The 16977-nt window shown below is 43.9% G+C and overlaps 1 protein-coding gene across 1 annotated transcript in view; it reads right to left on the reverse strand.

Moving 5' to 3' along the window:
* GSAP (gamma-secretase activating protein) overlaps window positions 1–16977 on the reverse strand; it is a 66076-nt gene that overhangs the window by 11714 nt on the left and 37385 nt on the right. The window contains exons 20-26 of the mRNA XM_074942538.1: window positions 13439–13567; window positions 12968–13026; window positions 12492–12523; window positions 10459–10520; window positions 5744–5839; window positions 2067–2137; window positions 1406–1500 (exon numbers count right to left, since the gene is read on the reverse strand). Coding sequence (XP_074798639.1) covers window positions 1406–1500; window positions 2067–2137; window positions 5744–5839; window positions 10459–10520; window positions 12492–12523; window positions 12968–13026; window positions 13439–13567 — 544 coding nt within the window. The remainder of the gene's footprint in view (window positions 1–1405; window positions 1501–2066; window positions 2138–5743; window positions 5840–10458; window positions 10521–12491; window positions 12524–12967; window positions 13027–13438; window positions 13568–16977) is intronic.

Here is a 16977-nt window from a genome sequence, read left to right on the forward strand (position 1 = left end):
CTCTTCATTTTAAATTAAGTCAACATTTTCCCATCTTTTCTTTCCCTTCTTCCTTGTGTCCCCTACTGAGACATCAGTTCATCTGGATGGGGGGAAGGGTTACTTATGATCATCGTTCCCAACGGATCATGATCACAAAAGAATAAATGGATACAAATCTGACAGCAGGAATAACATTCAAAAACCAGTAGAAGAACACTTCAATCTCCCTGGACACTCAACAACAGACTTAAAAGTGGCAATTCTTCAACAACAAAAAACTTCAAAAACAGATTCCAATGAGAAACTGCAGAACTGGAATTAATTTGCAAACCGGACACCATCAAATTAGGCCTGAATAAAGACTGGGAGTGTATGGCTCATTACAAAAACTAATTTCCACATACTAATTTCCCCTTACTGTTACTCACACCTTCTTGTCAACTGTTTGAAATGGGCCACCCTCATTACCACTCAAAAGTGATTTTTCCTCCCTTGGTATTCTACTGTTAATTGAATTGTCTCGTTAGCACTGACACCCACTTGGTAAGGCAACTCCCATCTTTTCATGTACTGTGTATATATACATCTGCTACTGTATTTTCCACTCCATGCATCTGATGAAGTGGGTTTTAGCCTACGAAAGCTTATGCCCAAATAAATTTGTTAGTCTCTAAGGTGCCACAAGGACTCCTCGTTGTTTTTGGTTCAAGTTTGCAGCCACAGTGTCCAAGAGCAGTTACTGTGTCACAGTTGGTTGGTGACCCTTCTGAAAACTGGCACTAACTGAAACTTTCCATCTCTGCAGCCTTCAAGGACTGCACAGACATGAAAATGTAGGCTTCGATAGTGCAAGCTGCTTCACATGAGCAGACTCTTAAGCTGCAGTCAATGGACATCTACAGGGGCACAGGGCTCACCCCTGGGGGCAGCTGCAGGATCAGGGCCTCTACTCCATCCTCACAGCTGGAAGTTCAGGGCTGAAATACATTAGCAGGGCAGCATGAAAAAAACAGTTTTTCCACTGGATGTCCTTTACGTTGGTAGCCCTTGAAACTGAAAGTCCAACCCAGCTACTTTCTGAACTAAAAATTCATTAAGAAGGGGAAGGGGGAAAAACAAACATGTAACTGTAGGTGATGCTTTGCCACAGAATTGAAATGGTGCTTGGAAGTGAAACTTTTCAAAAACTACATGATTTGCCATCTTTGTTGTAACAATTGACGTTTGTTTTATTTCACTGCAGGTGTTTATGGAGAGCTCTTCCCCACACAGCTGTACTGAGTACATCTCAGGCCTGCCAAAGTTAACACAGCATGCACTTACTGCAAATGCTATTGGTCTGGAAGAAAGTCAAAGCAATGCTCTTATTCTCAAGGGTGGAATAAAATAATGAAACGTAGAGATCCAGTGTCACAGGGCTTACCAGGAGGAAGGGGCATACACATTCCATTGGCAGCTTCTAGAATCCGACTCATGATGTGGAAAGCTGAAAACTCTGCCACGCTTCCTCGCTCGTCCCTGCATTTAATAAAACTGCCTGTTAGCAGCCAAAGACATCGAACTCCCCCCATGGCTTAGTCACTTTGTGTGACAGCTAAATGAACACATTTTAAACAGAAAGAATTCATTGTCCTGAGAGACCAGCTTAGTTTATTTAAGAGTAAAAGTTACTGGATTCTTGTTGTTGTTGACAATTTGAAATGTGGTCGTACATCATCTATGTGGAGTGCAGCATACCTACCAGTCTCTGCCATGAAACAATGAGCTAAAACTTTCTAAGCAGAGTACCAAAAGTTAGACACTTCTTGTCCATAGGTATCTGCATAGGGATGTAAGTGGCCTGATTTTTCAGCACCCACAACCCAGACTCAAACCAATGGGAGCTCAGTGAAGCTTTTCTTTATGCACCTTTCCCCCGCCCACTAGTGAAGCTGCCCTCTGTTGCCTATCCGGTGTTGGGTTTTTAGTCAGGTGTTAGCAATATAAATACTACCAAAAACCAACCATGGCAAGGTGGACTTGGCAAAACCATTTTGCCACATTCTATAAAACTTGCTGTAGATTAATAGAAAACTCTTGCTTACAAGCAGAGAATGCAGGACTGAAGACTGTATTTCCTCCAAACAGCTTCCATTATCCGACAGATCAGATCCAGCTAGAACAGAAAGAGATGTGGATGAGTTCTTGTGTGGAAGGTCGATAGCCTCTGCTAGCATTTCCAACACCAGTTCACAATATAACAATGTGTGGATTTTAGGTCTCCTCTGATTATTCCAATCAGGACTTCAGCTGTTCCCATCGCTTTTGCAACATCTGAGATGGGGGAGCTGCCTCCTTTAATCAATGTGTCTCTCAGGCACAAGAAATCCTAAAACTAATTCACTAGTATCCCTACAGCGTGCACAGCCAAGCTGGCCAACACAGATTATTTAACTACAAACAGATGTGAAAAGACTCCATGATTGTGAGGCAAATGAAAACATAATGGCTGCCTGACTGGGCCTTTTGGTGGGGGAAGGACTCAAGGGCCCAATCCAACTGACTAATGTTAAAAGCAGTGGGATAGTCAACTTGCTGCACAAGTCTAAAGGGGAAGGAGGGGAGACCACAAGCTTCCTGCCTGTGAGTTGCAGACCCACCATGCAAGAGGCGAGTGCACACAAGTGAAGTCTTCTCCTCAGACCCTCCCAGTTCAGTCTCTCTTCTTAGCTGGTTTGCAACACCCACAAACAAGCGTTCAGCCCACACAGTCTCTTTCTTGTGCTCCCTGGCTAACCTCCAGCTCAGAACTATTGGCCAGTGCCAGCTGCTAGTCCCACTCACCTCTGGCCTCTCTAAGCTTCTGCAGCCAACAGAGAACCTGCCCTTGTATGAGAATGTTGAAAGGATTTCCTAAACATGCTCAGTGCAGCGTGCAAGTCCCGCCTCATTCCCAAAACCTCAACTGCCATATAGGGCTGTTTGCAATAATCCCATTAATATTAAATGAGAAGTGTTTTTGTAGCTCACCACCACCACAAACATCTGGCACGTCTCTAATGCCGTTCATCTTGGCGTCTCAAAATTCTTTAGAAATACTAGTTTGGAGGGATTAATTGAACACTCCTAAAGCAAGTATTATCCCCATATTCCTGGGGGTATACAAAGGCACAGAGAGGTTAAAGTTTACTTCCCCATGGTACAGTGATGAACTCATAGCACAAGCCAGATAACTCTGAATAACATTCCAGTATTTTCCAAGTTCAAAACTTTTTGGACTTGATGGGAAATTCCAGTTGAAATACTCTGGAGTTCAGCAGTTTCTCTTTCATTTCCAGGAAATGAGAATGACTTTCAACTTTCAGGCATGCACCAGAAAAATCATGCCTTCTGTCTGGAAAGGCTTTCATTTCTGGTCCAGTAAGCAACAGAATCCCTAGTCTACATCTGGAGTTTTAGCTATATCTGAAGATTAGCACACAGTAGGGAAGAGAAGTTTCTAAAGGAGTTCCCAACAATTATGCCACAGTCATTTGCCATGCTATTACTTGCATGACAAAATTGGATGACTGCAGGGACTTGGTAGAGTTTGAGTAAGCACATACTTATCCAGCTTCTACCCAGTTCAGAAAAATTGCAGCTTACAGGTGCAATTTGGTTCAATTATAATGATGTAACCAAGTTTTGAGTGTGTGCAAGTCATTTGACGTTGTTTGTATTCAGATAGCACTTCAGAGTCCCCACTGTGCTAGGCTGTACAAAGACAATCCCTGCCCCACAGTTCCTGCAATCAAATACACAAGACGACGTGCAGGGAAAAGGAAGCATTATCGTTATTTCCAGATGGGGGACAGTAAGTGACTTGCTCGCAGTCACCTAGTGAGTCTGCAGTAGAACAGAACATGAACATTAACCCAGTGCATTAACACCAGAACATTCTCCATCTCAGTAAGAGTGAACTGAACCATGGAGTAGAAACTGGTAGAGCAGTATAAGTCTCATCTCTTGGTACACTTAAAACTGAACTGGAGAAAACCCAGATAAAGAACATCAGTAGCAAAATGGACTAGACCAGCCAATACTGCAGTGACAGGGTTAATACTTCTAGAGTGCCTGTGCCACTTTTGAATTTTTATGCCTTACTTTCCGAGATGCTGAGGTTCCACGGAGGTGCTCAGCCACTCTGGCTTTTCTAAGATACTTCTGTGATTATTACGGCTGCGTGCTGGTCGCGGAAGTCATGGATTCCGTGACTTTCCATGACCTCTGTGACTTCTGCAGCAGCCAGCAGCAGTTTGGGTGTGTGGCAGCGGACTCAGGGTTAGGGCTGGGGCAGGAGGTTGGAGTGTCGGGTGGCGCTTCCCGGCTCCCACCAGCATGTCCCTGCAGCTCCTAGGCAGAGGGGCCTGGGGACTTCACACACTACCCATGCCTGCAGGTTCTGCCCCCGCAGCTCCCATTGGCTGAGGTTCCCAGCCAATGAGAGCTGCTGAGCTGGCACTTGTGGTGGGAGCAGCGCGTTGAGCCCCCCTGGCCTTCCCTCCCCATAGGAACTGCAAGGACATGCCGGTTGGAGCCAGATAGGGAACCTGCCAGCCACGCCAACCCTCCCTCTCCCCGCCAGCACCAGCAGGGGTCCTGTGTCACGCGCTGCCGCTACCTGCCCCCCCCAGTACGGGTCCTGGGCTGTGTGCCGCTACCTACCCTCCCACTCCCCAGTGCCAGCTGGGGTCCCGGTCTGCATGCCACTGCTCGTGTCTCCCCCACCACATCCCTGGACTGCCCCACTAGAGCGGACCCCCCAGACCAAGTTTTAGTCAGGGGTCTATAGTAAAAGTAATGGACAGGTCACAGGCTGCGAATTTTTGTTTACTGTCGGTGACCCGTCCATGACTTTTACTAAAAATACCCGTTACTAAAACATAGCCTTAGTGATGATCTATGAATGCCAAGGACAAAACTAAACCCACTTTTCATTACTTCCTGCTTTGCTGGTTACTGCCCTGCCATACAGGGCTGAGATTACATTAAAGAATGCTGGAAAGAGAATCACATTCAGGCCACCTGACCAATAAATGGGGTATGGGAAATGTAAAGATGTTCTGAATTTAGTGAAAACTCCCAACCAGGATGCGGGGAGATCCAGGTCTAGTGATAGACTTCTAAAAGAATCTTGCAAAGCGTGCCAGCCAAATGGCAGGAGTAATTTTTATGGGCATCTTGCCTTTGTTTTTAACAACTTTGTTTAGTTTCTGTCAAGGCGCCTACAGGAATGGAAGCCTATAAATTGCATATTAAGAGAATTCTTGCTTTAGGTAACATTAAAGAGCAAGATTCATCACAGGTTTGGTTATTAAATAGTGGGGTTATTTTAAAGGCTCAATCTAAATTGATTTGTTTTGCCAGAAACTTTGGCAGAACAGGGCTAAATAAGCATTCTGACACCAAAAGGTTCTTGTCTTTGTTTACATGAAGAGGGAACACATGAAAATCAGAAAACTGTAGCAAAAGAGAAAATGCATCCCGGTTCTACTTTAAGCATCAAGAATTCATGCTGCAAGGAATCTTATAGTTCTTATTTTATCAGTGACTAGTTTTCTTCTCCAGTATTTCTTCTTATTATAGACACACAGATCTAGAAAATAGATACTGGTTACTGAGTAATGTGCCAGGCACAAGACACAGAGAAAGACAGTCCTTGTCCGGAGAAAGTGATCTAAAAAACCTAGTTCCAATAGTAACTTTTAAACTTGGCAAATAAGGAAAAAAAATTCAAACTAACCAGTTTTGAAACATAGTCCAGAGCTATCTGGTCAATCTTCATTTTCCCTACATATTGTAGGTGCCTCATAAGATGATCTTTCAGCTGAGCAACCATCTGGAAAAGGAAAACAGCCGTTTAGATGCCTTCTCAAAGTCCAAGCGCCAATTCACATGAACTAGCACAACAAGTTTCTGCCTCTGTTAAACAAGCACGATTTACACTGAGATCACTGGCTATCACACATTCTCACCAAAGAAAAGAGTGATTTTAAACAGCCAAAATTATAACTTAGAACAGATCCAGCTCAGTGGACCAATGAACATAACACAAGGCTTTCATAGAATCATAGAATCATAGAATATCAGGGTTGGAAGGGACCCCAGAAGGTCATCTAGTCCAACCCCCTGCTCGAAGCAGGACCAATTCCCAGTTAAATCATCCCAGCCAGGGCTTTGTCAAGCCTGACCTTAAAAACCTCTAAGGAAGGAGATTCTACCACCTCCCTAGGTAACGCATTCCAGTGTTTCACCACCCTCTTAGTGAAAAAGTTTTTCCTAATATCCAATCTAAACCTCCCCCATTGCAACTTGAGACCATTACTCCTCGTTCTGTCATCTGCTACCACTGAGAACAGTCTAGATCCATCCTCTTTGGAACCCCCTTTCAGGTAGTTGAAAGCAGCTATCAAATCCCCCCTCATTCTTCTCTTCTGCAGACTAAACAATCCCAGCTCCCTCAGCCTCTCTTCATAAGTCATGTGCTCTAGACCCCTAATCATTTTTGTTGCCCTTCGCTGGACTCTCTCCAATTTATCCACATCCTTCTTGTAGTGTGGGGCCCAAAACTGGACACAGTACTCCAGATGAGGCCTCACCAGTGTCGAATAGAGGGGAACGATCACATCCCTCGATCTGCTCGCTATGCCCCTACTTATACATCCCAAAATGCCATTGGCCTTCTTGGCAACAAGGGCACACTGTTGACTCATATCCAGCTTCTCGTCCACTGTCACCCCTAGGTCCTTTTCCGCAGAACTGCTGCCTAGCCATTCGGTCCCTAGTCTGTAGCGGTGCATTGGATTCTTCCATCCTAAGTGCAGGACCCTGCACTTATCCTTATTGAACCTCATCAGATTTCTTTTGGCCCAATCCTCCAATTTGTCTAGGTCCTTCTGTATCCTATCCCTCCCCTCCAGCGTATCTACCACTCCTCCCAGTTTAGTATCATCTGCAAATTTGCTGAGAGTGCAATCCACACCATCCTCCAGATCATTTATGAAGATATTGAACAAAACCGGCCCCAGGACCGACCCCTGGGGCACTCCACTTGACACCGGCTGCCAACTAGACATGGAGCCATTGATCACTACCCGTTGAGCCCGACAATCTAGCCAGCTTTCTACCCACCTTATAGTGCATTCATCTAGCCCATACTTCCTTAACTTGCTGACAAGAATACTGTGGGAGACCGTGTCAAAAGCTTTGCTAAAGTCAAGAAACAATACATTCACTGCTTTCCCTTCATCCACAGAACCAGTAATCTCATCATAAAAGGCGATTAGATTAGTCAGGCATGACCTTCCCTTGGTGAATCCATGCTGACTGTTCCTGATCACTTTCCTCTCATGTAAGTGCTTCAGGATTGATTCTTTGAGGACCTGCTCCATGATTTTTCCAGGGACTGAGGTGAGGCTGACTGGCCTGTAGTTCCCAGGATCCTCCTTCTTCCCTTTTTTAAAGATTGGCACTACATTAGCCTTTTTCCAGTCATCCGGGACTCCCCCCGTTCGCCACAAGTTTTCAAAGATAATGGCCAAGGGCTCTGCAATCACAGCCGCCAATTCCTTCAGCACTCTCGGATGTAACTCGTCTGGCCCCATGGACTTGTGCACGTCCAGCTTTTCTAAATAGTCCCTAACCACCTCTATCTCCACAGAGGGCTGGCCATCTCTTCCCCATTCTGTGATGCCCAGCGCAGCAGTCTGGGAGCTGACCTTGTTAGTGAAAAGAGAGGCAAAAAAAGCATTGAGTACATTAGCTTTTTCCACATCCTCTGTCACTAGGTTGCCTCCCTCATTCAGTAAGGGGCCCACACTTTCCTTGGCTTTCTTCTTGTTGCCAGCATACCTGAAGAAACCCTTCTTGTTACTCTTGACATCTCTTGCTAGCTGCAGCTCCAGGTGCGATTTGGCCCTCCTGATATCTTTCCTACATGCCCGAGCAATATTTTTATACTCTTCCCTGGTCATATGTCCAACCTTCCACTTCTTGTAAGCTTCTTTTTTATGTTTAAGATCCGCTAGGATTTCACCATTAAGCCAAGCTGGTCGCTTGCCATGTTTACTATTCTTTCGACTCATCGGGATGGTTTGTCCCTGTAACCTCAACAGGGATTCCTTGAAATACAGCCAGCTCTCCTGGACTCCCTTCCCCTTCATGTTAGTCCCCCAGGGGATCCTGGCCATCTGTTCCCTGAGGGAGTCGAAGTCTGCTTTCCTGAAGTCCAGGGTCCGTATCCTGCTGCTTACCTTTCTTCCCTGCGTCAGGATCCTGAACTCAACCAACTCATGGTCACTGCCTCCCAGATTCCCATCCACTTTTGCTTCCCCCACTAATTCTACCCGGTTTGTGAGCAGCAGGTCAAGAAAAGCGCCCCCCCTAGTTGGCTCCCCTAGCACTTGCGCCAGGAAATTGTCCCCTACGCTTTCCAAAAACTTCCTGGATTGTCTATGCACCGCTGTATTGCTCTCCCAGCAGATATCAGGAAAATTAAAGTCACCCATGAGAATCAGGGCATGCGATCTAGTAGCTTCCATGAGTTGCCGGAAGAAAGCCTCATCCACCTCATCCCCCTGGTCCGGTGGTCTATAGCAGACTCCCACCACTACATCACTCTTGTTGCACACACTTCTAAACTTAATCCAGAGACACTCAGGTTTTACCACAGTTTCGTACCGGAGCTCTGAGCAGTCATACTGCTCCCTTACATACAGTGCTACTCCCCCACCTTTTCTGCCCTGCCCGTCCTTCCTGAACAGTTTATAACCATCCATGACTGTACTCCAGTCATGTGAGTTATCCCACCAAGTCTCTGTTATTCCAATCACGTCATAGTTCCTTGACATCACCAGGACCTCCAGTTCTCCCTGCTTGTTTCCAAGGCTTTGTGCATTTGTATATAAGCACTTGAGATAACCTGTTGATCGCCCCTCATTCCCAGTATGAGGCAGGAGCCCTCCCCTCACAGACATTCCTGCCTGTGCTTCCTCCCGGTATCCCGCTTTCCCACTTACCTCAGGTCTTTGGTCTCCTTCCCCCGGTGAACCTAGTTTAAAGCCCTCCTCACTAGGTTAGCCAGCCTGCTGGCAAAGATGCTCTTCCCTCTCTTCGTAAGATCTCTTTCAGTTATCCCTGGACCACACTTCTCTGCCTAACAGGAGAAAGCCTGCAAATCTAAATCTCTATAAACTCTACTATGTTACAGTGGCTGCATATATCATCAACAACTTCTACACAGTCCTTCTCCTGGAAGAAAAGAGGATTCTTCAATATTCCAGTTCTCAGCATTCAACTTAGGTTGTGGAGAAAGAATTAGTAGGATTTGGATGAGAGGGCCAGGCTGAGAGAGGAGTCCAAAATGAGCCCTAGATTTTGAGCAGCAGAGAACAGGAGACGTGCTGAGGGTTTCAGAGGCAAGATGAGGAGATCAGTTCTAGCCGTGCTGAGTTTGAACAGGTCACGAAATCTGCAGGAGTAGATGTCCAACAGATTGGCTAAGATGTGGGACTGGATGGAGGGGGACAGCTCAGGAGTGGAGATTTAAAATTTGCGAGTCATCAGCATGGAGTCAGTAGATGAAGCCAAGTGAGATCACCCTGGGAAAAATGGTGTAAAGGAGGCGGTGGCCCAAGAATAGATGCAGTGGGGTTACAAATGAGGTAGAGGGCAGGTGAGAAACAAAGGAGAAAGTGGAAATGGTGTTAAGTGGGGAGCAGGAAAAGGAAACATGATCATGGGGGATCTTGTTGATCTTCTCTTTGAAAGTCAGCCAGCTCTTGCAAAGAGGGAGGACATGGGAGGGGGATTAGAAGGGAGTTAAAAATTGAAAGTAATTGACAGGGGCTTGGGATGAGGCCCAGTGAGATGGAAAGTCAGTGTTTAGGCAAGGCATACAGCAGCATATAAGAAAAAGAGTAAGCTTGTACTGGAGGAAGTTAGGCTTTGACAAATTAGCTTTTAGCTACAATCTGCCTCCTAATTTTCATTTTTAGGGCTTAGTGTCTTGACCTGAGAGAAGAGAACCAAACTGATTCCTGCATGGCAGCATGTTCTGTCCCATTTCTAGTCTCAACATTGATTAGCCTAAGTCAGTGGTGGCAACCTGCGGCCCGTCAAAGTAATCCGCTGGTGGGCCGCAAGACAGTTTGTTTACATTGGCCATCCGCAGGCACGGCCGCCCAGTGGTTGTGGTTCGCTGTTCCCAGCCCATGGGAGCTGCGGGCAGCCATGCCTGCGGACAGTCGATGTAAACAAAACTGTCTCACGGCCCGCCAGCGGATTACCCTGAGGGGCCAAATGCGGCCCGTGCCCACCACTGGCTTAAGTGATCTTCTAGTGAACCACTGAATAAAAGATTTAGCAAGAAAAACTACAAATAAATACTATCAAATTTATTCTTTACATTGATTAAGGTTGTGTGTCTTCTACTGCACAGAATGTAACAAAAACACTTACTAGTCCAATTAATAATCGCTGCTGGTAGTCTTCCTCTTGAAAGAGAGGAACTAGCCTTTCCTCTGAAATAAACAGAATTAATATCATTCAAATGCATGACTCTTCAGAATGAGAGAGACTTCCAGGGACTCCAAAAAACACTTAGAAATGAGTAGACACAAACAGGAGGCATAGCGTTCCCATTCCTAGAAAGATTCAGAGAACAGTCACGGAACAGAAAACTGTCACAAGACAGTCTTCCCCAGCTGCTCTAACATGGAGGCATTTGTGAAAAAAAGCTTATTCTCTTCCCCTCAGTTCTCTTATACAACAGCATCACACATTGTTTCTATAGCTCTTTCCCTCAATCTCTAAGACAAATGTTGCCACCACCATTAGCCCTTTAGAGCCGGCAGGTCCAGAAAACCCAGTGGTAACAAGAATACAAAATGCGTACTGTTCAGATCTTGACATTTACAACTCTCACCAAGGGCAAACATCTGGGCGGGTTTGCTATACAACTGGATAAGCAAAGTAGCCTTTTCATAGCATGCACCTCCTACACTCTCAGCAGAACTCTTTGGCCTGGCTATTTCAGCTAAAAATTGCTGAGTAAGGTGAACGTAAATATCCGACCGCACTCCCTTTAACTGCATGGAAGAAAGAGGTTATAAAACAAAAGGACAGATATAGAACACAACAGCCAGAGCTTGGCATCTCCTGACTCCTTATGAGTTCTTCCTGTCCCATGAGATCAAACTAACAGCCTGACCCTGCAAGATGCCGAGCATCACCACTTTCACAGACTGGGATTAGAGGACTTCACTTGACATCTTGCAAAAATTGGGCCCTAAATTTAAAAGCATTTCCCTTCAACTATCTTTTGCCTGCCTTGAAGTATATGTATTTAGCTACTCCTTGGGCAAGCCACTTAACCCCTCTACCTCACTTTCCCTATCCGTACAAAGATGGGTCTGGCTATCCCCATTTTAAAATACTTGGAGATCTATGGATAAAATGAACTAGGTAAATGGTCACTATTACTGTTACTAACTGGAAAGTCTATAGGCACAGTTGAGGTTCTGACACTAATGAACTATACAGACATAAATATGGTTCTTAAACCAGCATCTTTAGAAGACACGGCAGTGGTTGCAATGTAAGGCTACAGAAGTTTAGCTACGGCCACAGGGGGTCCTAAAAGTCAGAATCCAAAGCAATGATTAAAGGATAGGTGAGGCGATCATAATGTTGGATACTGGAAGTTAATGTTGCCTTTATATTCTAAACATGTTTGGATTTGTTTAAAGCTTTTAAATGAGTGACCAATACTTAGACTAGCACAGTGATGTAAATGAGGTGGGACTGCAGTCTGGAAATCTTGATTAGATTGTGAATGGAAACCTGAATCACATGATAGAAGCGACACTTAAAGGATAAGAGAGGTCCTGAAAGACTCAAATGCCTAGCAACTGAAACAAGAATAGCAACTTATGATTTGTCAATGAATTTTATGGAAACTAAGTTTTAACTAATTTTTAAACTAATAAGTAGTTGTCTTGAAGGTCATGCTAGCATTTCTGAAATGATTCCGAGATGCTACTGATCAGCTCTGCTCAGCAACTAATTGAGTCTAGTGCCTTGTCTCCTCTAGGATTTTTCTACCATAATCTCCCGATGGGTGCAGCTCTGTAGCAGTAGCACTGTAGAAAGCTATAAGAAAACAAAGCTCAGATGTTTAACAGTCATCTATCCCTGCTTCAAGGAAAACTCCTTGTGTAGACAAAGCCTAGATGACTGTGTTTGTCTAGATCATTTTCAAAGGTGCTCTTCAATCTCACCCAGGTCTCCTGATGCTTAACTATACATCAGAAGAGAGACTCTTTCCCTGCATTTTAGTTACCCAACTTTACCTTCCTCCTCCCTCAGATCCTTGAATGGCAAACAGGTTCAAAACATATCTGAAAATGAATTTTTCAGCCCATGGTATGTAGACTGTAACCATTTCAGCATCCTACCTAGCCACAGAGTGCATTAGTGCATGTTTTCCTTACCCAAGTTCCATGCAGCAAGATTGGAAAGCACCCTAAGGAGGGAAAACTGAATTTAAATACTGCTTCAAAAGGATAGACACACACTGAAAAGTTACTTATCTACATGCAGCTAATCAGATTTAAAATTGCATGATTGGCCATGTTAAATTAGCTCACTTTTAACTAGTATTATTGATAGTGGCATAAAATTAATTTAAACGTGTTTTTAAAGGAAGAAATCTTCATTTCTAATGTTCAGTTTTAAAGCCCAGAATGCTGGATTCCCCGGACAGTTTTGTGGCCATCATCAGGAGTCCCTGATGACCTGGGTTGACTGACACCTGGGTGACCTCCCACAGGTGAGGTGAATTGGCCAGGTATGTAACACTGAGATGCACCTAGCTTCACAGCACTTTTAAGTCCAGAATGGTCCACTTAAAACACAGCATTTACTTAATCAGAATAAGGAAGGGTAAAATCACCAATATTTTACCTACTTTTTTGCATTCTCAAAAATATTCCTCAAATACGTTGTGGTTCTTCTTTCCTCTGCTTTCTACATTGGAAAAACAGTTGCAGAACTATTAAAATTCTGCCAAATAAAAGACCGATGAACAATAGAGCTAGCTTTCACTTCTAATGGGAATAATGCTACAGTAGTGCCTCTCAGTCACTCTGAAAAGCACAACCTGCAGCTGGCAGAACTCAGGAAACCTGCAGAAAGCTAGAGTAGCAGAAATCCAAACCCCCATCCTGGTGGCAGATTGTGGAATACAGATTCTATCTGAACCTATAGGTAATAATTACAATCACTGACTGCCCTCCCATAAGCGCTACCCAATTTCCTCATCAAATGTCTAATGAGATGAGTTCCAACAACTCAATTCTTTACTTCTGTATTCAGCTTTAAAACAATGCTCACATCATGGAAACATAACTATGGATGCTTATCCAATCTGTTCATTTACCTCGTCTGAAAGTAGCTTATACCATTCTCTCCTGAGCACGTTGTTGTTGTAATGCAAGTGTGGCTCAGCATATTTCACACACTCCAGGTTTAACGTTAGCTTTTCCCAGAAGCCTTTACAATTGTGAACCTACAAATATATAAACGAAAGTATGAATACAAACTGCACAGTTGTAAAAATATCTATTGAGCTTATCGCTCAAATGACGACATGAGAGAACTATGATAAATGCAGGGTTCGAAATCAGTCTTGGGTTATTGTTTTTTTAAGCCATTCTTGTACTGAGAAATTATTACTTTAGTACTACTATACAAGAAAGCTATGAAACCTCTTACACAAAGGTTCTTTTTCAGCGTAGCAGGTGAACATCCTGCCCATTTTGCACCCAGGGAATGTTAGCCGAACAATGCAGACACTTTGTTCTTTCAAACTTCTCCCATTTTTATCTTTTGATATTTCTTTTCTTTATTTGGCAGTGGCTTTCTCCTCCTCAGCCATAACACTGCATTCTACTGGCACGCCAAGGTTTGTACCATTACAGAATTGCATTAGCACTTCTGTTAGACAGAGTCCTATTTGGGAAGTTGGTATAACAAACTCAGTCCAGAAAAAAGGGTTTTCCACAGCATTTTTTAAACCTTTGATTTTAACATTAAAAATTGACTTAAAACCTAGGAAGGTAACAGGAAAAACCAAACACATACAATTCTGATTTCCTGAGCCTGTTTTTGCATCTAGAATTCCACACTGGGTCTGACTTTAATTTATGTATTTTAAATGGAAATTTGAGGCCATTATTAAGGGTCAGCAGCATGCACTGGACAGGACATAGAAGATTAAGACACTAATTTTTGGAAGATATCTGGAAAAAAAAGCCCACATTTTTAAGCTTTACTCCTCTATTCTTGTCACCCCTCCTGTCTGTCTGCCTTTCCTGGTACACCTTTCCAACCACCGCCATCATCTTAGCAACATTTTGGGGGCACCAGCAGGCCTTTGGCTGCCTCTGCCCCTTGACACAGTGAAGTTACCAAGAAAACTAAAACGGCAGTTCTGACACGGTTTCATAGCACGGAGCACATCTTACTGGAGGGTGACACATGGAAACTGGCCTCCTTCCCTGCGCTTTAATTCATGCTCATATGGACCACTTCCCTTCCACTGTCAGTCACACAAAAATCCTGTGGCAACTACAGCTATGGCTTACACAGAAAAGGAACATCAGGAAAATAATGTATTTTTAGCTGTAGTTTAATGCAGTTTAGCAGTGGGAAAACAAGGATAAGAACCAGCATCTTGCCCATCCTGATCTGGAGACCACCCATGGCCCACAGTATCAAATCTCTGGTCTAAGACTCAAAATATTTTGAATAAAACAGCACTCAGTAGAAGATGGAGAGAAAAATCAAGAGTAAATGTTCTAAACATCCTATCTGGTCTAGGTTGGGATAGCTGCATAGTCAGTGAAAGTAAAATCCTGCACTTTCAGGGGGTCAAACAAGAATTCATCTATCCTAGCACTGCAGAGTTTGTGTTAGACCATCAGATGCTTTCCTCCTTTCAGCCCTGCAGCATCCACAAGGCCCACCTAAGTTAGTGTGCCCTCAGAGTCAGGGACCTACCTCCCTGAAGACCAGTCACTTATTCCTCCAGGCTTCTTCGAGGGCAGGCGTGACCATCCTTAATTGCTCTACTTTTTAAACAAACATTATAGGCCATTTTCCCTTGTATGTTACATCTTCATTCAATATTGTATGGAACTGCTGCCCTGAGCAAACAAGCTGGTTTCTATCCCTTCCCCCTTAACATTATTTCACATCTGCTTTTGAACCTGACTAGCTGGCTATTGGAAAATTCATCCTGTGTACCCTTTCTTTGCATAGCACCCAAAGTACACTTGCCTTTGAGTAGTCCTATCTTTCTAGAAGCTACTGGCTATTTCTCCCCCAGAAGTCTCTGACACAAACCTATTCTCCAGCAATCACAGCCTTAAATATAATAGTCTACAGCTTTCAAAAAAGGGATGAGTGATTTTGGTGCCGAACTTGAGATATTAAAGGAAACTAATTTTCAGAAAGTGCTGAGCAACCATCCACCCAAAAAAACCCACAGACCCTTTTGAAGGTATCTAAAATAGAGTATCCAAAATCATTTCAAAAAGTACAGGCACATGTGACTATTCACTTAATTTTCTATTTCTCCAGTTGCACTCAAGATCAGGTATGCCTTTGAAAGACAACCTACAATCCATCACAGCGAATTATGAAATACTCCCACATAATTCTGAGGAGACACAGGCTAACTTTAAGCCATACTATATACTTTAAAATACAGTCCCCAACTTTCATGTGGCCTTAGCTGATAAGGGTCAGTCTGGGATTTAACATAATTTAATTAGGTTAAACACTTTAGGTTAACACAATTGACTGAGATTTTTGGTCGTAAATAGGCAAAATAACTAACTCTACCACATATTACTACAGTATTATTTTGCATAAATGTTACAGTTAGGTTTCAGAGTAGCAGCCGTGTTAGTCTGTATTCGCAAAAAGAAAAGGAGTACTTGTGGCACCTTAGAGACTAACAAATTTATTTGAGCATAAGCTTTCGAGAGCTACAGTTAGGTTAACAACAGCCAGAATATACAACAAGGATGACCTCTAGCGACCAGTTTTGATAGTTGCAGTTGCACAACTCTGGATCTTCTGCCGTCCCCCCTTGCATTGTTTTCAAGCCATACAAACCCTTGTTTGACATGATGAAAAGCTGCTTTTGTCTAGCGAGTCCATAACAAAGTGGCCGGTTTTAAGATTAAAATTTGATGCCACTGAAAACTAAAACTAGCAGCATCTTTTGGTCTCATGTAAGATGTCACCAGATTAAAATAAAGGATTGTTTGTTGCCTAAAATCTTGGTTTTCTCTGGCCTGTCCAAAGAGAGAAACAGGGCCAGGCTGGGTAAGAATTGGAGGAGAGATCTCCATAGGTGCAGGTGGAAGTGGTGTTCATTCTGCAGGCTGCCCTAATCCAGACAGTACAGGATTAGTGGCCCAGCCTGACCATTAATACGCTGAATTACTGAAGGTGTCATTTTTCAGAGATGTGAAACCACTTGTGAGGGCTTAAAAACCTCATGACCCTTTTCGCAAGAGCAGTGATGTCAGACTATATTTACCCAACACCATGAGGAATACTTGCCTGAACTCCTCTTGCAATTTTGAATGGCTACAGCGGTCCTCTTCACCGCCTAGCATACGTCCACGTAGTATATCTGTGTGCTACCACCTAACTTGTGGTGGAGGATGAATAGCTAACTGCGATGAGAGGCACTAGGTAAATATACAACAAAGCTCAATGCTTACTCCCTGCCAGCTCAGCAGGCCGTGTCACTCCCCCGTGCCAGGAGACTGCCTTTTCTGATGCCTGCCCGCTTGCTGATTCTGTGTGCCTCACTCTTTTCTTTCAGATTCTTCAAAACTCTTCCTTCCAGTTAGCCTTCCAACCCAGACCTTTATCCCACTCTTCCTGACAGATTAAAAC

Source organism: Natator depressus, chromosome 1 (assembly GCF_965152275.1).
Source record: "Natator depressus isolate rNatDep1 chromosome 1, rNatDep2.hap1, whole genome shotgun sequence".
Taxonomy (NCBI): Eukaryota; Metazoa; Chordata; order Testudines; family Cheloniidae; genus Natator; species Natator depressus.